We start from the raw sequence: 23,543 nt of genomic DNA on the forward strand, positions 1-23,543 counted from the left end.
TTGGCTTGTTCAACCGGACTGACCGGAAACTAAAGGGGTGGACCAATACTGATTTTTCAAGTAGTAAGTAGTTTAATTTTACTGATCTGGTTTGTAGCTTAGAATCATAGATATTTTAGAGCATCTCCGATACAACATCAAACTTTCCCATTTACAATTATTAGAATTGCGTGTGTATGAGAGAGCAGGGGACTTGATGTCCACATCGCCACTCGTCCGCTTCCTCCTTTGTTCTATACCACGCATTTTGGTCAAGGGATACAAACCCCACCATTGAAGATGCTCTTATAAGATTTTAAACATCAGACCTTTGGTCAATAGGATTTCCAACTATGTATATATTTATATTGTAGTACAAATAACTAATAAGCATCATACGTATCATGTTTTTAGATCTCTTTTATGTTGGGCTTATCAAACTTTGCTTGCAAGGGTTCCTAATTGTTTGTTGGGGATGGATATCTAGATACTCTTGCATATTATTGTTATGCTAGTTTATATTGCTTTGTAATGATGAGCAAGCTTGTATGCTACCTGGGGCCAGCCCGACTGCTTAGGGGCTGCCCTCCCCAGAGGCCGATTTTTTTAAAAAATATTATGTGTTTTTCCATATATGTTACTAGACACTAAAACTATAAAGTAAAGAATATGTACAGAAATAAGTTGGCGGCTAATAATAACGTTTTTTTGTGGTCACTGTGTTATACTTGTTCCGTGGCTAATAATTACGTTTTTGTAACTAAATATATAAAACACGTAACTTATGCTACTTATAATCCCCTATTTTGAAGGAAAAAAAAAACAAAGGAGTTTTCGGTACAGATACAATCAATAAAGAAGTAAACTGCCAATCATCAATGTTTCTATTACCAAAAAAACCTCAGATGACCAAAAAGAAACCCTAAAACTCTGAAACATCCAATTAGAAGCCGAACCATATACTCATAAGTATGCAAAATTTAAATCATAAATCTCGTCTGCGTTATATCAACAGAAAGTAAATATACGCTTATCTGATGTCACCATTCGTTTGGCCGGTGTGGTACCAACAATTCTCTCCAACTGAACAAAATACAAGTAAAAAATAAGTAACATATAATTAGCTTAAAAAGAAAAAATAATTATCAGAAAGTCAAAATGGTTACCCGGAGACGGTCAAAGCGAGAGAAGAGAACTGTGCAGTTCATGCCATCTGATCCATCAAGCATGTTAACAATCTGAAATCACACAATAATATTTATAACTAATACTTGACGAATAAAATCAAAATAATGAAAAAATTAGGGTTTGAAGAACATACCTCAGGGTAGAACTCTTTTCTCTCAGGAAGAGAATAAACTATCAAATTCTGAATCCCGCGAATCTGTTTTTAATAAAACACGTCAAACCAGTTAAACTAAAAGATTTGACTGAAAAAGATAACGCTCAAATGGGTCAAATCTAGGAGCTTAATATACCTTGTATCGATGATAAAAATGGGCCCTCTCAGTGTACAGCATTATCTTCTTTTTTCCTTGAAAGAACCAAGCTCGTGAACGGGATATATCACTATTTTGTGTGTACCTAAAGAGATCGAAAACGTCAAAAAAAAATAACAAATGATTGAACTAAGACTTATAATAAGATAGAAAAGAAAAGGTATCTTGGTAACTCACTCTCCAACTAGACACATGGATGCATCTTGTGACTTTAAAAAATTCCGTACACGAACGAACTCAAAGTAAGAACTAATAAATATCATAATCCCACCCTGCATCAAACAAAAAATTTATAATTTACAAAATTACATCATTTAACTAACTTTTTCCTATTATACCCTTAATAGAAAAGTAGCCTTTAATATAATTATAAAAATTATAATACTTTGGAAAAATCACAAATTTGGAGACGTTTGGCATGTTTCCTTAAAGCTAACTTTTCCTATTATACCCTTTTGAAGTCTCTGGGTCGACCCGTTTATATAAAAACGGTTCAAATCTCCATATCTTCATTTAATTTATGGATTATGATAATTACAATACCTGGACAGAATCTTTAATTTTTGGGAAGACCTAAAACAGCAAACATAAAAATGTCAAATGGGCTTATTATTGTGGTTACTAGCCCATAGGCTGGGCCCATGGGCCTGATAAAGATACATTTTATTAAATAAAAAAACTAGAAAGGAAAATGAAAAATGATACCTTTTTCTTGAAGTAATCAAGACGGGCATCATGCTCATCCTCTATTGATTCGGTATCAATACGCTCATAAATCTGACCATTAAAAAAAATCATAATAACAGTTTAAAATAGATATAGATTTAAAGATGTTGATAATACAAACCTGGCTCACTTGAAGCAAAACCTTTGGAAGAACACCTTTGTGTTCATGTAACAATTTTACCTGCAATAAACTTCAAACTTTTACAAATTTGTCTCAACTTTTAAATTTTATTACATTTACACGGCATAAATGATATATTCTCACCTTTCCTTCATAGTTGGGACAATGGTTGTTAAACAAAACATTAATATCTATTTAAGAAAACAAAACAAAACAAGATAAATTCAAATATCATCATAATATCATATATGAAATAAATAAATATATAAATAAATAAATAAAATGCATATATGAAGTCCCAACTGTTTTAGAATAACGATAATTAACCTTAATTATGTATGCTAGATTTTTATTAAATACTTGAAAGACAAATTATCAGAACAGAAATGACAGAATCTTACCTGGATTTATATAAGACCCTAAAATAATTGTCTGTCGATAAAACCGAGCTTGTCCATCAAGATACCTATGCATCGAGACGGTTAGAAAAGAGACTTAAAAAATACTTTAAAATCAAATCTTGTGTTAAAATATATTTATATTTATTTAAGCTATTAAAGATAAACAGATATACACGTAGGGCCGTTTAAAAAGTTTGTGTCTCACTCAAAGTACATTCGAAAAAAGCTTAGCTTGAAAAAAGCTCATATCCAAAAGAGTTTGTTCGGTTCCGTTTCTAAACCAAATAAAAAAAAATAGCATACCAAAATATGAAAAAAACTAAAACAGTACATACAATATGCCACTTGATCTAACAAATTAAAACAAAGAACAAAAGTAATACACAATGTAATAAAATTTTCTTGTTTATATATTTTTTATTAGATGTATGTAAAAAATTATATTTTTGTCTTTTATATATCAATATTTGTATAAAAGAAAAACAAATAAAAATTAATGAGCCGCCTCGACGAGTCATGAGCTAGCTCGAGCTCGAATGTTCAGCTGGTTATAATCAACGAGCCAGCTCGTTTAAGTTCAGCTGGTTATAATAAACAAGCCGATCCCCAGCCGGGTCGTTTAAAATTGAGCTCAAGCCCAAGCTCATCCTCAGCTCGGCTTATAATAATACACATAAATGACATACCATGGTCTTATGCGCATTATATCAGTTCCATGTTGATTTGATGGTATATGATTCAACTGCTCAACAACAGTATTCACATGGGACCAATTCTGCACAAGTGGTGTTGAATATTTTACATTTTAATAAACAAAATAACAACAAATTATACAGAAATGCTTATTAGATAGTTCACCTGCATTGTTATCACATCTACATGGTCAATAATCAGCACCTATTCACAACAGTTCCTTATATTATTAGCAAGTAATAACCAAGAAATAAGTGTGTGTGCGCATGTGAAATACCTTGATAACAAAAATTAAATGTTATAACATTAATAAGAATTACCTCAATAGAAGACAAATAATCAACATCTTTTTCCTTTTCTGCTTCAGCCTCCCCAATTTTCTAGAAAAATAACAGATAAAATGCTCACATTTTACAATAATAACAATATATCAAAAACAAAGCATCATCAAATTTAAATTATTTGAATAAATATATGAATATAATAGCTTTCATTAACTCACAGTGATCAAACCAAGAGGAGATGCAACAATTATGTCAGAGGTATAAAAATCACTGTACAACTTTATGGTCTTCCTACAAAATAAACAAGATAATAAAAAGATTAAAGCACGATTATAATAAATGAGGTTTATCAAAAACACCATAGGGAAAACATAATAGTCTTTCCTAACAAATTGGACACATATAGTGTCATGTAAGCATGTAAACGAACAGAGTGTTAAGTGAACAGTTCTTGAACCATTCTGTGGAAACTGTAAAGTTCGTTTATGTTCGTCTACTTAATAAACTAACTAACATGAACAAAAAATTTGTTCATTTAATTAAACAAGCGAGCATGAACATATGTCTCGGTCGTTCATTTGTGTTCACTTGACGACCGTTATATAATTTCTTTAACATTCATTGGTTTAGGTTCATTAATGTCCATTAGTTTACACCTGTTTAAGTTCGTTAGTTTTTAAGCCAAACACAATGATCTCCACATTACTTTTAACTAGTTATAGCTCAATTATATTTGTGAAGCTATGTTCAGTTATGTCCGTTCATTTATATTGTTAATGAACACACATAAACAAACACGAACATGTTCATTTTCTTAACAAGCAAACACGAACAAAAAAACCCTGTTCGTTTAATAGTTCGTGTTCGATCGTTTGCTCGGTAAGTCGATTAAAGTTAAATGAACGAACACAAACATGCCCCGTCCGTGTTCGTTAGGTTCATTTACAAGTCCATGTCTTTGATTTCTAAATGAACACACAGCAAACTCATCACAACAACATAAACCTTATGTAAACAGATCTGTTAATTTAACTAAAAGTATTTACTTGGTAAACTTGATACCGATCATGAAATGATCTGTATTGTTCCCTCCAAAAAGTGCCTGATAATCTGAAGGCTTTGACTTTTTCCATGATTTGGACATATCATCTTCGCCCTCTTGGTCATCAGATGGTCCACCGCCAAATTCACCAGCAAATCGATCAATGCGGTCCACATTAACCTGTTGAAATCAAAACAAAATTCATATTCCAATTATATTCTTTTAATATGTTAAAAGTTACTCTCTGGTCAAATCTAAACTCACCTTATTCCCTTCAGGGGTCAACTGAATCAGTTTAGTAATTACTCTGTACGCAATGCTTGCCATTGGCAATAATATCAAAACCTGAAGTCGATTACAATAAAAATTATCCAAAAATGATATATTAGTGATAATAAGGAGTTTTTTTTTAATTTTATATTTACCTTGGGACGAGTAAAACCTTGGTCAAGAAACTTCTCATTGGTTAAAACTTCTGAACCCTTTGACTCTTTTTGCTTTGCCAATGTTTTGTCATTCTTTGTTACAAGTTCTCTTGTTTTAAATATGTGATTTAGCTGCATTAATAAAAACCTTAATCACCCTTCTAGTTAATACAATAGAACAGTTTATATATGAGCTAATGTTAGTTTAATAAACAAATATAGAAATATACACACCGAGTGTAACAAGTAGGCATCCATGATATTTGAGTCTTCTTCCCTTCCTTTATTATAAAACGATTTTGTGTTGTGATGTAGGATATCACGATAACTGTTGCCTATTTAAACAAGTACATATGAAGTTAACCTTCCAGTTATTGCAAGTTGGCAAATTGTCAATAAATCATTGTATTAACAAGAAATTAATAACTTACAAAGAGAGAAGAATGATCTTTGTCTTGATGAATGAAGATCTTGACCTCCAGATGCCGTGTAAGTATTTAAATAATGGTTATATAACTTCATATTTAGACCATAAGGAGAATTTGTCTGCAGATTGTTAATAAAAGTATTTAACTAACTATTCATTAGAAAATCAAAATGTTAAATAATGGTAAAAATGACCTCTAGATTCAGCTCTCTAGTTGTCGCCCACTTGCAGTTAGCTGCCTCAACCCCAAATTTATATTTCCCTCTGTTCGTTGGAAGATTTTCAACCTCTTCTGCTGATAATCTGTACTCCAGATGAGAAAAGAATGAACTGCATAAAGATCATAACAAAGTGGTATTTTAATACTCGACCTTTAGTGCAGAGACTACATTATATATGTCATCTATTTGACTCTTAATTTCTGTTTCAACAAATAACAAATAGAAAAATATCATAAGACCTTGAGCTTTCTAATTCTTGTGCAATTCCTGCTACTTCTTCTCCAACGTCATCCTCATCATCCTCATCGTCATCATCCTCATCATCATCTTCATTGTGTTCTTCAGTGGCTGCCAAACTACCATCTTGTGTATCATTTGGGTCAACATCGTCACCTTCAGACTCTAATCATCAAAACAGAAACATTTAAAAAAGGAAGTTGGATAACTTGGACATACGGAAGGTACAATTGGTGCTTCTTACCATCCTCATCTTCTTCAGAACCACCAACAGCTTCTAAACCATTTTCTTCATCTTCATCAGAGTCATCTATACCTTCTTCTGCGCGCTGCCTACACATAGTACACGCATCCAACAACTTATAACTTAAATCTTTAAACTTCAAACAGTTATCATATTAACTTTGAAAGCATCAACAATTGATTATTCTTAGAAACAGATTACCTCCTCTTATAAGCATCAGCCGTCGATTCACTAGCTGAACCAAGTGTCTTCAACAAATTATCATACATTGTTGGTTCTTTGTAAACATGAGCATCTTCCTGTTCATCTTCTGAAACTATTTTTGAGTGTTCCTCAGCTGAAGTGCCTGAAACTCATAAGCAATCAACTTTAATTAGAACTGTAAATGAACCGAACGAACACGAACAAGAGCATGTGTGTGCTCGTTCATCTAAGACGAACAGTCAAACGAACAAAATTTCCTTTTCATGTTCATTCGTTCATATTCTTAACGAACAGTTAATGAACGAACGTAAACGAACACAAACGTAAATGAACAGTCTTAAATGAACACAAACGAACAAATATAAAACAATTTTTCATTGATGTTTGTTTGTGTTCGTTTATGTTTGTTCATTAAGTATCCAGTAATGTCCAACAAACACTGAACGCATCTAAAATAATTGCTTAAAAGCACACGATTCATCTAAACTAGTTTTTAAAAGTAACCACTAACCAGAAGGGCGATTAGGGTGTTTACTTTTTAGCATCGAAGATAGAAATAGATATGGGTTCTTATTCACTTTTATTTTTAAAAAAATATAAGAATTACATAGTTAAATGAGTTAAACGAACAAACATAAATGAACAAATATATATTAATGAACATATATTGACAAACATAAATGAATGTTTCTAAACGTTTTTGAACTAACAAATCATGACGTTCATGCCCGTTCCTTTAATTAAATAAACAAAAAACTTTGTTCATAATTCATTCGTTTATTAAATGAACAAACATAAACACACAGACATCAACAGGCGAACATAAAAACACGAAAAGATATATAGAGAGCAAATATAAACGAACGTTCAAGAACTTAAATGAACAAACAAAAGATGATATGTTCATGTCCGTTCGTCTAAATAATTAACAAACTGTTGACTAAACGGTTCGGTTCGGGTGGTTAACAGACGTAAGTGAAATTAAATATTAAGTCCTCCACCTGATATGATACATTTACAATAGCCCTAATTCCTTAATGAATACAGCTAATTAGACTTGCCTGAATCACTTGGATTATCATCTTCTTCAGCCTGGTGGTTTCTTCTCGCACGCTTGTTCGAGGAGACTTGGTTTGCTTTCGAACGCTTCAATCCTGTAAACATGATTCTTCTTCCGAATTAAAATAATCAATTGAAAATATATATATATATAAGAAATAGAGTGTTACCTCTTTTGTTGTTGAACTTGTTAGGTTTAGCCATAGCACCTTAATCTTTCTCTTTCTCTTCTACTGCTAAGAATAACAATAACTAATTGAAGAAGATGAAGAACAAAACCAAGGCTGCTTTTCTATTTGCTTAAACCCTTTCAAACCCTATTATTATTATTATTATTATTATTATTATTATTATTATTAACACTTTCTTTCCTTTCATATATATTTTCTGAATGTCATTTGAATCACTAACCGGTCAATAGATGCACAAACCGGTTTAAAATTTAGTTTGGTCAACAAAGATAAAACTGATTTATGGTTGGTTTTGGTTCAGGTTTTGATCGCTTTTAGTTTGGGTTTTATTCAGTTTGGAACCGGTTTTGGTGAATAAAATTACAAACCGCTTCTAAACCTATGGTTTCAAGCCGGTTCAGTTTCGATTCGATTTTCGGTTAGGCTCGGTTAACCGTTTATTCGCCCACCTTTACGGGCCACTGACTTTCACTCTCAAGAGGAAACCTTTGGCCCAACCTGAAACCTGGACTTAGAGGTGCACAAAAAACCCGTACCCGGAACCGGACCCGAAAAAAAAATACCCGGAACCGGTTTTTTTATTCCTAGATATTCTATACCCGAAACCGGAACCGACCCTACCCGTAGGGTATGGATAGGGTATGCATTTTAAGGTCAATACCCGTACCCGGAACCGTACCCGATTTATACCTAGTAAATACCCGGACTTGGTCATACCCTATACCCGATACCCGGTTATACCTGATACCAATTTTCTACTACCCGAAATAATACATAAGTTTTTATAGTATATTTTTATGTTTACTTCACAACTTTTATGTTTAAGGTTTTGAAAAATGCATATTACTAAGTAAATAATTTAAAATTAAGTAGATTTATGGTTTTTGTAATATAGTTTAATTAATTTTATACATTACAAAGCAAATTTAAATTTTAAATAAATTAAAAAATGTATAAAAAAATTATAAATTCAAAACCGGGTATTAATACCCGGTCGTACCCGGTTCCAATATCCGAACCCGATCATACCCTACCCGGGTACATAGGGTTGAGTTATTCTCCTTAATACCCTACCCGAACCCTACCCAATTTATCTCAATACCCGATTTTTCAATACTCGACTACCCGAAACCGGTTCCATACCCGAACCCGGGTATTAGAAAAAACCCAATTTATGCACCTCTACTTAAACCCCCTATTTTTTAACCTAATACCTTTTTATTAATAGTTTTTAAATGTCTACCTTAACCACTTTGTCGAAGGATTATTAACAAGTTGTGCACCTCTACCTATAGGTGATCAAATCGGGTTGGTCAAAGGAACCGGAACCGGTTCAGAACCGGTTCCATTAGTCAACATCACTGTGTAAACCGGTTCCATGTTGGAACCGGTTAGGGAACCGAACCGGTTCCCCAACCCTCGGACCCGGAACCGGTGGAACCGGTTCTGACCGGTTCCTAAACCGGTTCTTACACTGTAACCGGTTCCAACCGGTTACAGTGTAAAAAATAATTTTTTTTTTCGTTTTTCGTTTCCGCTGCTCGTATTTGTATAACATGTTAAATAAAAAAAACAATTAACATAAAATTCATTTTATTTACTTTAAGAAGTTCAAAAAAAAAAGGTTACATGTTTTAAAATATTCAAAAACAAACTAACAAAACATTAAACTTATAAATATAAAGTTGTGAGATATTATTTCTATAAAAGCCTTCTTGTTCGTCGTAATTATTGAGTGGCGACTTATTCATCAGAATTACTTGTAGAAACGCCTTCTTGTTCGTCGTGCACTCGAACATCAAGTGGTGTTTCGTCTTCCAGAGTGGTTACGTGTTGAACACGATCGATTGAGTCCAAGTGATCCTTCAAGCAAATGCACATCTCCACCGACTCCGAATTCAGTCTTGTTCTTCTCACCGATATTACCCTGCCACTAAGAGAAAAAGCAGATTCCGAAGCTACCGTAGAAGCTTGGGCGGTTAGTAAATCACGGGCCATGGTGGCAAGAATCGGAAACTCGGTTTCCTTTACCTTCCACCAAGCCAAAACATCAAAAGTGCCATATTCCTCTTCGGATAAACCGGTAGAGAAATCATATGCACTATACCTTCCTAGTTCGCTTGAAGGGGTGTTACCCCTTTGTTTTTTAGCCGTTACGTTGCGAACGGTGTTCATAAGGCTAATCATGGGGTCTCGTACTCTAGGAGCACTTGAACTTGATGAAGACCCCCCCGGCGTAGGCATGTGTATGTTTGACCCATATTTATTTATATAAAAGTCATACATAAATTTAAAATTCAAGTTAAAATCATTTTGTGCCTCTGTTGAAAAGTTTGGGTCAACTTCATGTATATCTAAGGCTGAAAAAATTTCGTCTATCACACATTCAACCCCCGTAACATTTAACATTGGGTTTAAAGCGGCGGCGCAAGTAAAAATCGGTGGCAATTCAAGAAAGTATTTTTTTAATTTAAACTTCATTGGTAATATGATGTTTGAAAACATTGGACTTTTATTTTCAAATTCTTTAAGATTGTTAACGATTAAAAATAACTCCGAAAGAACCAAGGGACTTGTCGGATAATACGTTCCCGATAGTTTCGTAGTTGATGTTTTAAAAACTTCAAGAAAAGTCGATAAGTCATTGATAATTTCCCATTTCTCATTTGAAAAGGGGATTGCCAAATCATTCTCGGCAAGACTAGAATGAAACATTTGTAAAGTGTCTCTTTGTTTCAAAGCACTTTGAAACATTATGCAAGTGGAATTCCATCGATGAGGTACATCCCAATTAGCTCCCAAAGCTTTTCTTCCCGTATCTTTACAAAATTTTCTATAATCCATTTGTCTTTTTTTACTTTTCTTAAAAACTTCATGTAGCATTACTCTAAAATCGTTTATAACCGATGTAACCTCATCCGAAGCAAGTCCATCTTGCACGATTAAATTAATGATATGTGCAACACACCTTGAGTGAAAAAATACACCATTGCAAATCGGCGTATATTTTAATTTTAATTTATCAACCGCCGATGTATTATTCGACGCGTTATCAAATGCCATTGAAAATATTTTATTTTCTAGTTTATAAGTTTTTATAACATAATCTAAAATTTCAAACAAATTATCTCCCGTATGTGGATACTCAAAGAGTTCGAAAGCAATGGTGCGTTTCATCATTTCCCACGATGACGGGTCTACCCAATGAGCGGTGACACAAAGATAAGATTCGGGTAGACCATGTGGAGCCGACCAAACATCACTAGTTAAGTTTATTCCCGTATTTATATTTTCAAAATATGCAATTAGTACCTCTTTGGCCTTCTTCCACAATTTTAAACAATAACGTTTAAGAGTATGACGACTTACGTGAGTGTATTGTGGTTGAAGCGTATCTCGAATCATGGCGGTTAAGCGAGGGTTGTCGAAGTGGCTAAACGGCAAAGCTTCTTGAATCACAAACTTCGCCATACGATCTTGAACTCGATCAATTTGGTATGTAAATATTCCGCCTTCACTATCCATTTGCGTTTGTTGCGACTCGACGTTCTGTTTCAACGCCCTGCAATACGGTCTTTCGATGTGTTTCTTCAAATTTGAATTCGAAAGTGGGTTTAAATAAATCCCACAAAACTTGCACCGAGCCTTCAATGAATGGTCACTCAATTCAACCAAATCCCAATTGCACCAAATCTCTTGATTACGATTATGAGGTACAATACGAACGAAACTTGGTCCGGCGGTGGAACCTTGACCAACCGATGATTGTGAGGCAGCCATAACAACAAATATGAATATAGAAGAAGAGAAAACAAGATATTAGAGAACTCAGAACGTTGTAATAGCGTTTTTTTGTATTTTTTTGCGTTCGGGTTTGCGTTTTGAGTGTTGTGATGAACCCATTACACCAAATACCTATTTATACTAGTAGTGGGGTGTTTGGGGAGCCAAAAAACGGCCATTTTTGACCCCAACGGTCAAAAAACGGCCATAAAACCGTTTCCCAACGGCTAGAACCACTCCAACGGCTATAACCGGTTCCGAACCGGTTCCGGTCGAACCGGTTCCAGAACCGGTTCCGGTTCGGTTCCGGTTCCTACCCGGTCCACCTCCAAACATGTCAAACCGGTCCCGGATCGTCGGGTTGAAACGGAACCGAACCGGTTCCTACGAAAAACGGGTAGGAACCGGTTCGGTTCCGCCGAACCGGTTCCAGGAACCGGTTTTGTTGTCCACCTCTACCTCTACCTGAACCTCCTATTTTTTAACCTAATACCTTTTTATTAATAGTTTTTAAATGTCTACCTTAACCACTTTGTCGAAGGATTATTAACAAATGGATATTATATATGGAACTTTGTTTTAATATAAAAAAACTTTACTGATTTAATACTTAATATAGAGTTCAAAATCGTCTATAAGCTTTGATCACTTTTTCGACTTTCGTCTAAATAGGCATTTTTTCTTCTTTTTTCTTTCAATTGAACCTTCGAGGTTTGTCTGTTGTTGTCATTGTCATTTAAATCATTAACTTCGTTGATTTTTCATCGTTAACTCAAGGGTAAAATTGTCTTTTCACTATGGTATGAAGAGGCATCTTGGTCTTTTTAAATAAAATATAATTTGATATATACAGGTATTTATATTTATATCTATAATCTATAACTTCTAATAGAGAAATACAAAGTTTGTCACTTGCCACGTAGTCTTTCGTTTTTACAATTTTAATTGATAGAAGAGAACAAAATAGTAACATTTTATGTAATTATAAGATGTGGATGAGGAATTAGTTGAGAATGCTCTAAAGTATGGGCATGAATGGAATGAGTTATCAAAGTGTGTTTGTTAAAACACGGAGATGAGGTCGAAAATGAGGAATGAGTTGGGAATGTTATACACAATGCACATAACACAATGTTAAAAAAATAAGGTAACTTAACTCTTTTTAACGAAAGAAACGGCCCACTTGTAAAACCCTAGGCCCAATAGATAAAATGGTAACCCACTTGGATAATTAGTTTAGCGGTTTAACCACTAGGTATATATACTATATAGTTTCAATAATCAACAAAATATCCACCCTTATAAGTCTAAAAATTCTAAGTTCTAACCGACAGAATTTGAAACTCATATTATTATTAAATTAGTTAGTTATACATGGCTAGCTAAATATGGAGTTAGTGATAATTGTATAGTTTTAATAATAGCGTTACAAAAATATTAAAACAAGGCCTTGCTATCTAAATGGTTATCCCGGTATAAGATGATAATTCTTCTTAGGTGAAAGTCATAATTGCCATGCGCAAAGGTACTTATAAATGGGACTCGATTTCAGTTAAAACATCATTAGATAGCACATGGAAGAAAAGTAGTGTGTTGGGTCAAGAGGCACACAATGAAATGTGAATATGGATAGACTAAAGCTTAAATCCGAGATGTTGAGAGATAAAACTCTTTTTCGAATACTTGATTGTTATGATCGAATACATAATGGAATAAGGTGGGCAAGGAGATAAAAAAGAAGTCTAACTGCGATGCAACAAAGGAATTAATTGGTATGTTGTTCAACCTTAATCACATATATACCAGTCTCCGCTAATCTGGCTTGTTGATTATGGGAAGGATCGGATGGTTCACTTTTGTCCTTCTTAGTGAAAACCTTAAGATAAGAAATAGATAACTTGGATCATTAGGTTATTAAGTTTACATATTGGTTGAAATGGGTTCCTATTAAAGTAAATTGTTTCATTTGAAAATTATTATTAGACCATGTCTCTACTAAATGGCGTTGTTAACAAGAGGTGTTAATTTGGGTGGCTTATAGTGTGTGTTAAGCAACACCAATGAAGAAACTTCACATTACTTTATTTTTACATTGCAAGGCTGTTAAATGGGTATGGTTGATTATTCACGATTGGGTATTCTATCAAAACGGGTTTATTTTGATTCAGTCAAATATATCCTTAAATTTTCAAGCAAACATAAAATTAAATGCCTAGCTATTCAATCTTATATCGGTGTTCACGTGTTGAATACTTTGAAAATCAATGAATAATATTAAATTTTAGAATGTTCCTCATCCGATGAATGACATAAAATATGCCTCTTTTTCATAGGTGAAATATAGAAGTAAACATTTAAGCTTGAACTGAGAGACGTGATGTAAGTTTAATTTATCGAATTTTTCGTTACAAATTTATAATTTAGTTTGTGGTTTTGAACCTTGTATTTTGGACTTTTCTTTTCTTATATGTTTTGGAGCTTTTTCCTTCTTTTAATAAGTTGTCCTGTTTTGTTTTGTTTTGCTTTATTTTATTATATTAATAACTAGTTTTTCAACGCGCCGGGGCCGGCAAAACCCCTGTGTTGAAACCCGGGTGTCGGTAAAACCTGAGCGTTGCGACGATGAGTCGACACGAATTCGGCCAGTACCGGCTTTGTTTGTTGCAATATAGACACCATTGGTAAAATTTGAGGGTTAAAACTTTAAAAATTAATTTGTCAAATTAACATATAAAAACATTAACATATATGAAAACAAAATATTTAAGACAATGTTTATTTGGTTGGCAAACCCTGTCAGTGGTAAAACTCAAGCGTTGTCGGTCCTGGGCATTGAGGTGATAACTTGGCACGAATTCGGTCGGTTATGATTATGTATCTTATGGTACCATAACTAAAAAACGAAAAAAAAATATAAAACTTGAGGTGGACAACGACCAATTGGGGGGGGGGAGGGTGTCGGTAGCGTTGTCAGTCATGGGCTTTAAATAAGGCCACAAGTTTGCATGAACATTCATAAAATTTGCTAGCCAATACGGTGCCGCCTAGGCCACTTGCGGCACCAAATTTGTTAATTATATACAGTAGTAATAGTAATAGTGGCCTTTAGAATTTATTTTTTTTTATTTATTGAGCATGAAGTGTTTGACTTGGCTTTGTTAATGGTTAATGGGACCATTGACATCTGACCAACCAAATAAAGCCATCCGGACAAGGCAAATGACGTGGACTTTTAGCAACATGCAACAAATGGATTTGGAAGAGGAGATTGGTTCAACATTACTTTCTCATTATCCACTTTCAATAAATCACTATTTTTTAATAAATATAATACTTTGTTACTACTTTTCTCCTTTTTATGCTATGATAATTACCAAGTTAAACCTTTCATAAAACTTATTCTAGTGTCGAAATTGATTTGACATTGCTACGATATATACAAATTATATTACAGAAGCATACTGGAGAGAGATTCGGTATAAATAGCATAACCTTTTATATATATATATAATTAAAATAATTATTATTTCTTTAATGTTTTAAACTAAATTAATTATTACCTTACAAAAATAAAGTTGAGTAAGAATAATTACTCTAGTTCAAAAACTAACTATAGAGTAATGATGATTACTCTAATTATTTGAATGTTTTTCACGTGAAGAGTTGTTTGTATTTGATTCTAACATCATTTGTCATTGCTCATTTCCTAATGATGGCATATGTTATCATCGAGTGCATTGTTGTTGCTATTCAGTTATCATTCGTGGTGCTTAATAGCAACATAAAGTTCTTGTTGCCAGTTGCCAAGATCTTGAAACAAAATATATATTGAAAAAGTTAAGTACATTTTAACTTTCGTTTTTAATTCAATTTAATGCATAGAAGTTGCTTTTTGTTGTGAGTATGAAAGTGAGATGCCACCTTAGAACTAGAACTTAAGACCTTGCATGCTCTCAAAATATGCAATCGCCTTGAAGGCTTGAATACCACACAAAACATACAACACGTTTTTAGCAACAAAGGCATACAATTTTCCAATGAATTTCAAGCCGAATAGTCCAGTCTAACAGTTTAATGACTGCTCTTGCAGTTGAAGCCGGCATTTGTTTTTTATTGATATTGTAATTATGTTTATGAATGAGATCCCTACGAGACACACTCTTGGAAGCTTCGTTTCGACTTAAGTCAATATGTATTCAGGGTCAATCGATTATGATGACCTAAAGTTAGGTTTTATTTTCGGGTGGTTTGAAACAACCAAACATGAATAACATGAACCATAGGAATATGGACACCCAAATTGAGACAATCTCAGACATATGCTTACTCATTTGATTATATTATAACATAATTGTTATAAATTATCTAAAAAATGTATGTTTTTTTATTAGTTTGCATATGTTTAAATTAGGATCATATTAATGAGCCAAGTCGAAGTCAAGTTTGTTTACTCTCGAACTCAAGTTTTGCTTGCTTTAAGCTATATGTCTAAAACTCAAACTCGATTGTTAATAAATTTCAGTCTCAAGCTTGACCTTAGCTCGAGTAATTGTGATTTATTAAATGTTATATACATAAATATTTATATGTTTGTATATCTAACAAAATATATATATTATTTAGTTAGTATTTAACATTTTGTGTATAATAATTCATTAAACAATTGCATATCTGTTGTATAAAATAAAAGTTAATATATACATCTTGAACATTATAATTATAATCCATATGTATAACGATTTACTATATGAATGTATTTATCATTTATTTATATGACTTTTTTGTGTAGTATGAAGGGTTTTAGTAATAAGAAAATCAGTATTAAATTTTCAATATTTTCCTCCATAACTCAGACCAAAATGGTTCAAAAATATATATTTTATGGCTTGATTCATACTTTTTTTTATAAATTTAAATATATTTAACTTAATATACCTTATAAGACAAATTACTTGCTAAAAGCATTCAAACGTTAAACCAAAAAATCTGTTTCAATCTCATTCCACTATTTCCGTTTTTCAAAAATCATTTGGGATATTGAAACCTAGGATATCGTTTTCATCCGTTATTTACATAATTTCAGTATTATATTAACTTATTAACTTTATTTTTATACAAATACAACGAACTGTGGTTACTTTAGTTTTACCTATTGGTTAATACAAATTAAAGTGTTTATTATGCTTTATATTCAAAATAATAAAATTGTACACATTTTCTTTAAATACAGTTATAACATTTATTATTAAAATTTATAAAAATTCATTAAGATTCACATCTTAATTATAATGTAACTTAATAGTAATAAATATTCCATTTTCACGTTATTTTTTTAAATAGTTAATCCGGTTAAAAGTCATTCATCATGCTTCCATAAAATCCGAAATCTTTGCTTCTCTTTTTTTTCTATAAGTTATTAACATATATATATATATATATATATATATATATATATATATATATATATATATATATATATATATATCGATTAGTTAAATATTCCAACAACTTACCATAATATTAACTAATAACACGGGATTAGTATTCAAAATATAAACATTCCTAATTCAATACTTTCAACTATTATAAATAAGAATCACTACCTTCACTTTATGCAACTTTAAGTTTTCTAATATTTGCTAACTGTGTATATTCACTGTTATTTAAACATGTTTTAAGGTTAGTACGTCTTTGTCATTTTTCTAGCAATTATATTCATATGAAATGAAACAAATCATTTTGTTATATTTTAATTTTTGGTTTATTATGTTGTTTCATTATACAATTATTAATTATAAAATATAAAATCAATTTAAAGTTTTCATACACAGAATATTAATGACAACAAATTTATCATGATAAATCAATTTCAAATTCTAAAGATTCTAAGAATGAATATCTCATCAATTTCAGGTAATTTGGTCTTTGGGATAATCATGATTTTTGGATAAATATGAGCTGATGATCTCAAATGACATCATATTATAATTGATTAAAATATATGATATTTTATGTGTATGAATATTTTATTGTTAGTTTCATGGATACATTATCATTTATATAGGGTTGGTATGTACTTGAAGAATCTTACTTGTCACACATAAGAGTAATAAGCATACCTATATGTTACCTTATCAAGAGTTATAAGCAGATATGTACTAAAGATTTTGATATTTGATAAACAATGTATACCGACCAATACAATCACAAATATAGTGTACAAGAATAGTTTTACTTATTTGTAACATATTTGTGTAATCTCAATTATGTGATTTCTATAATTTAATGTAATTTGTAGTTGTATTAACAATATATGATTATGTTGTTGAATGTATTTCACTTAATGGTTAAAGTTTAAAATTTTCAACAATTACCCGTGTAATACACGGGCCTCAAACTAGTTAAGAATAATATGTTAATTATCATAACAATTTATTTATACTTTTACAAGGTGGTTCCCTACAGGCGGTAAACGCTGCGATTTTGGAAGGGAACACTGCCTAAGGGGCGATATTGTAGGGGCGTTCAAGGGAGGGGTGTCACACCCCGACCAAAGTCGGCGGAACATGTCGAGATGTAACGATTGCCTATAAGCGCATGCACTATTTAAAGCGACAATATTTAACAAACTCATTTCATTTCACAACATCGAAAATATCACATTACAATATTCATAAGATGGTCACAACAAAATATAACAAAATATAGCAAATCAAATATTGCTCATTTTTGCTAATATCCTAGAGGTATTTGTGACGTTTTCTTCAAGCTCCACAATCAACATAGATGCAAACCTGTAGCATTTCATAAAATAAAATTTATCAACACAAAGGTTGGTGAGCAATTCATAGTTTTGAGCATATATGTATATAATAAGAAAAGCCACAATCTTGTATACGAAACAACAAATAAATAGCCATAATTTGGATAATATGAGGTCGCTAATAAGAATACATTAGCGGCACCATCTATAAAAGAATACCAAATAGATTCGGATTTCATGAGGTCGTTAATAAGAATACATTAACGGCACCGTGCTATAAGAGAATACCAGATAGATCACGAATTTATGAATCAACCTTCCAAAAGCGATAAACACATAAGCATATAAACATATAAGCATAGAACACCAAATCGAGCATTTATTTAAGTAAAGTATACAATAACGTTTGTGGTTTAAGACTCAAGTATAAAGCATTTAATTTTGATAAGTATGAAATGTCGCCCCCAAAACGAAAGATGGAAACGGGGTATGAAAGTACTCACGTTCAAGTAATAAACTTGAAAGATTGATGATTTGGAGTTTAACCGATATAACGAGGTTTAACGAGCAAGGCCTAAATAAAGGAAGTCTTGAATTAGAAATGTTGTTTTTTTAGGAAAACCTTAAAATACAAGATACGAAGTGTAAACAATTAAAGTTAAAGGTTTAAAATGTAACTATTTAAGAATTTATAATAATAACCCTTTAAAATGTAAGTTTGCTCGAAACCGGGTTAAAGTGTCTAGCCTTAATATTTACTCAACCTATGTTAAGTAATAAGGTGATAAAAATGCAAGAATGCAAGTCCCTTAATGATAAGATACTAAAATAGGTCTTTATCGAGTGTTCGAGTTGTTGTTCGGGTCTTGATAATTGGTCAAACCCAAAGTCAACTTTCCAAAATATTAAATGTTATGAGATAACTCATAAAAATATAATAATACTTAACCAAGTATGTAGTTCTATTGTTTTAAAACTAACAACGCACGTTAAGAGAGTGTTCGGTTTTGTCGATCCAAACGTTGTTATGAGATCAAGTTGGATCTAACATTTCCAAGTACTTAAGAAAATAATTAAAATCAGTTTATAAATGATTTTTAAAGAAATATACACGTCTTGATAGCTAAAAACACACTTGTATGTCTTAAGCGAGTAAAAATCGGTTTAGTTCGGTTTCCATCCCACAATAAGTTCCTAGATGGTTTCCACATACCCAAATATCAAAGAACTTGTATAATAATTTATAAATGGTTAAACTTAAGTTTTACAACCAAAAAGTTAACAACAAAGTATTTGAAAGTTCGGTTTGGTTCGGTTTCCATCTCACAATAAGTTCATTGATGGTTTCCACATGCCCAAATATTAAAGAACTTGTAAAAATGATTTTTGAAACTTAAATCTAACTTAAAGCAGGTTTAAAACAATTATTTAACAAAGCTAGTAACAAGTTCGGTTTACGGTTTGGATTATTTACGGTTAAACCGAGGCTAGTCTCTACAAACTCATAACCATGGAACTTCATAAATATGACAAACGAACTAAAAAGAACAGAAGTTAAACAAAATTAATATGTGCAAACAAGTTATATAAGTGTATATATATTAAGGACCACGAAAGTCCTACATGAAGCCTTGCCTTATGAAGTCCGAAACTTAACCAACCGGAGTCGGAGAAGTAACTACCAAAGGTAACAAGGGGTGTGTATTATATATATGTTGCAACATCAAGCTTCAAGTAATAAGAATTAGTTAGAACAATGTTAACTTTAGTTTGTCCTTAAGTAGTCAAAATAGCAAAATGTTGAAGATGAATACTTGGATTTAAGAGAGAGTTTGGAGAAGATGAACAACCAAAGTGGTGTATGGAGCCTTTCTTTTTCATTCAAATAGGGTAAAAATGCATGTGATGGTTGAAATGGTCAAACAATTTTTTGGTAAATGACAATAATAGTCCTCAAAGTTTGTTTTAAGTCATTTTTAAGGCGTTTTAAGGACCGAAAAGGATGTTTTCAAGACCCAACAAGTGTAAAACAATATCGTAACATAAAATCCATCATTTTGATTATAACATAAGCTTGGGTTTACAAAACGGGTCGGTTTACACAATAAAATATTACAAAACGGATACAATTCGAGACCCGAAATTGACGAATGTCACAGTATTCCCTAATTTAGGAAATTTCGTCCCAGAATTAAGACGAAGTCGACGATGCAAACAAATGTGGATACTTCTCTTTCATTGTGTCTTCTCGTTCCCAAGTAAACTCTGCGTCGCGGCGTGATTCCCATCGAACTTTGACTAACCGAATACGACCACGCTTGGTTTTCTTCTCATTGCGATCCCTGATCTCAACTGGTCGTTCAACCATGATCATCGACTCATCGGCATGTACTTCGTTGAGAGGTATATGGAGATTACTCTCGGCTAACCACTTTTTAAGATTCGAAACATGAAATGTCGGATGAACACCGACAAGTTCTTGCGGTAGTTCGAGTCGATAAGCTACCTTCCCAACGCGTTCAAGAATTTTGAAAGGGCCAACAAAATGAGGAGCTAGCTTACCCTTCTTTCCGAAACGGACTATCCCTTTTCAAGGAGATACTTTCAGAAGGACAGGATCATCAACATTAAATTCGATTGGTTTTCGCCGTAACTCTTTTGACGACTTCTAGCGGCTAAGAGGTTCTTACGGATTCGATCAATCACATCGGTGGCTTCTTGGACCATTTCGGGTCCCGTGATTTGAGCTTCACCGATTTCGTTCCAACTAATCGGGGAACGACATTTACGACCGTAAGGAGCTTGAAATGGAGTCATATCAATGCTAGAATGATAGCTATTTTTATAAGAAAACTCGATGAAAGGAAGGTGAGAATCCCAATTTCCACCGAAATCAAGAACACACGCTCGTAGCATATCCTCGAGTGTTTGAATCTTACGTTCGGATTGACCGTCCGTTTAAGGATGATAAGCGGTGCTAAGATCGAGACGTGTTCCCAAGGCTTCTTGACAAAATACTTCTCGCGGATCGGAATGAAATGAGCAGATTTGGTCAAATGATCAATGATCACCCAAATACTATCGTTGCCTTTTTGGGTGTTGGGTAATTTGTTGATAAAGTCCATAGCAATGACTTCCCATTTCCAAACGAGAATGGGTGGTTGCTCGAGTAGACCAAAAGGTCTTTGATGTTCGGCTTTGACTTTTGAGCAAGTAAGACATTTAGAAACAAACAGCACTACGTCCTTTTTCATACCCGGCCACCAAAAGGTAGCACGAAGATCGAAATACATCTTATTCGCGCAGGGATGAACGGAATACCGCGAATTGTGAGCTTCATCGAGTATACAAGTACGAAGGTCATCACGATCGGGAACCCACAAACGATTGAGAAAATACAAAAGACCATCGGGTTTGGTTTCGAGTTGAAGTTCGGCTCCACATGAAATTTCGTCATACATGTTACCTTCTTCAACGGAGGTACGTTGAGCTTGAAAGATACGGATTTGAAGATCGGTTTGAACAACAACACTTTGAAGCAGAACGGATTTAACATTAACCTTTCGATATAGGGCATCGGCGACAACATTCGCTTTACCGGGATGGTAGCGAATCTCGCAATCGTAATCACTAAGTAATTCGGCCCATTGTCGTTGTCTCATGTTGAGATCTTTTTGGTCAAAAATATGTTGAAGGCTTTTATGATCGGTAAAAACCACACATTTCGTACCATAAAGGTAACGTCTCCAGATTTTGAGAGCGAAAACGACGGCACCAAGTTCGAGATCATGAGTCGTATAATTCTTTTTGTTGACCTTAAGTTACCTTGATGAGTAAGCAATGATTTGACCTCGTTGCATGAGAACACAACCGAGACCTTGATGGGAGGCATCGCAAAATACCATAAAATCGTCGTTTCCATTGGGAAGGGTTAGAACAGGAGCATTGCAAAGCATGTCCTTGGGAGTACAAAAGATTTCCTCAAGATTCACGGGTTTGCTACTTATAACAGAGTCTCGAATTTGCATCGGTAAGCCCCAAATGTATTTGTCAAGTTCACGTTCGGTTGGGGTAACCAAATGAGGAACAAGGATGCTAACTCATGGAGCGGAGTGAGTGGGCGGCATTATCGCCACTTTCTTGCTTTAGGTTCCAAAATTCCTCCTCGAGCTTTTGGAGCTCGTGTTTGGGTCAAAACTTCTTCATCATGAGTGCCTTGAGGTCGGACCATGGGAAAGCCATAGCCGTATCCGAACCTTGGAGGTGCATAACACAACCTCACCATGTTAGAGCGGTCTTTCTAAACATGCTTGAAGTGAAATTTGTCTTTTTCGCTTCGGGGCATTCACTATGTCGAAACACACTCTCGATCGATTCGAACCATTGCAACAAGGTAGTCGCACAATTGGTTCCAAGAAACTCGGACCGGTTGGCACTAGTAAATTTCTTATACAAGTAGGATGCGGGTTTGGGTTCAACAAGTGGAGGTTGGGTAGCTTGGATTTGGGTTATAAGTTTAGGAATCACCGCGGCCATTTTCTTGACGGCAAAAGCAGCCATACGTCGCTTGGAGTTCTTGCGTGGATGACGGCTAACCGGAGGCATGCTAAAAGATTATAAAGAAAATGGGATAAGTTTGAGGTAAAGAAATGAATATAAAGGTCTATAAAATAAAATAAGATTTCGATTTTTTATTGTGAATCCTAAAGTTAGTGAGGAGAAGATGTTAGTGTTAGATAAAATATAAAACCTTGTATACAAATAACAACCGAAAACAACCGTAAATCATTTTTGAGAGGTTAAAGCTTGAAAATTTGAGATTTATAGAGTCGGAAAATCGTACATGAACCACCATACTTTGATATTCCAACTCTAAAAAAAAGTTTTATAAAACACCACGTCGGAGTCTAAACATGTGCACGAACCACCGCGACTTTTTCATGTTTTGGACTCAAATAACGATAATAACACAATAAATCGAGATACAACGTCATATCAAAACACTAGTTCACGAACCACCGTGATTCTATTGTTTTAACACCGAAAATTATAATGGCGACCGGAACGCTCGCATTCGAATACTTAAAGTATTGACATGTATAACACGGTTTGTGGCCTAGAAAACGAGCACTATAATCTAACCATCCCAGATAAGTAAATCACCTTCGATCCTTAGAATCTTTATGTCAAATGGTCATTTTATAATGTCTCATTTTCTATGATGGCTACAAACCCGATATAAAC

The 23,543-nt window shown here is 33.4% G+C and overlaps 1 protein-coding gene across 1 annotated transcript; it reads right to left on the bottom strand.

Moving 5' to 3' along the window:
• Positions 1 to 799: 799 nt before the first annotated feature.
• LOC143583260 (protein NUCLEOLAR FACTOR 1-like) lies at positions 800 to 7,855 on the bottom strand. The gene is made up of 25 exons (XM_077065612.1): positions 7,733 to 7,855; positions 7,565 to 7,657; positions 6,501 to 6,645; positions 6,300 to 6,388; positions 6,058 to 6,220; positions 5,792 to 5,927; positions 5,602 to 5,716; positions 5,405 to 5,505; positions 5,171 to 5,302; positions 5,010 to 5,090; positions 4,750 to 4,925; positions 3,922 to 3,994; positions 3,740 to 3,799; positions 3,585 to 3,623; positions 3,413 to 3,501; positions 2,727 to 2,791; positions 2,470 to 2,516; positions 2,326 to 2,385; positions 2,184 to 2,255; positions 2,022 to 2,051; positions 1,656 to 1,750; positions 1,458 to 1,563; positions 1,301 to 1,363; positions 1,146 to 1,217; positions 800 to 1,062 (listed from the first exon to the last, which is right to left on the bottom strand). The coding sequence occupies exons 1-25, from the start codon at positions 7,764 to 7,766 to the stop codon at positions 988 to 990; spliced, it is 2,211 nt and encodes a 736-aa protein (XP_076921727.1). The 5' UTR covers positions 7,767 to 7,855; the 3' UTR covers positions 800 to 987.
• Positions 7,856 to 23,543: the final 15,688 nt, after the last annotated feature.

Source organism: Bidens hawaiensis, unplaced genomic scaffold (genome assembly GCF_021521415.1).
Source record: "Bidens hawaiensis isolate Kalapana, Puna unplaced genomic scaffold, B.hawaiensis_p1.1 tig00032190_1, whole genome shotgun sequence".
NCBI lineage: Eukaryota > Viridiplantae > Streptophyta > Magnoliopsida > Asterales > Asteraceae > Bidens > Bidens hawaiensis.

Excerpts from the sequence above, each read along its gene's own strand:
- LOC143583260 (XM_077065612.1), bottom strand. The coding sequence starts at position 7,766 with ATGGCTAAACCTAACAAGTTCAACAACAAAAGAG. Across the intron at positions 3,624-3,739 it reads ATTATTTGTCTTCTATTGAG|GTGCTGATTATTGACCATGT; the intron begins GTAATTCTTATT and ends TGTTGTGAATAG. Across the intron at positions 2,517-2,726 it reads AGGGTCTTATATAAATCCAG|ATATTAATGTTTTGTTTAAC; the intron begins GTAAGATTCTGT and ends TTTCTTAAATAG.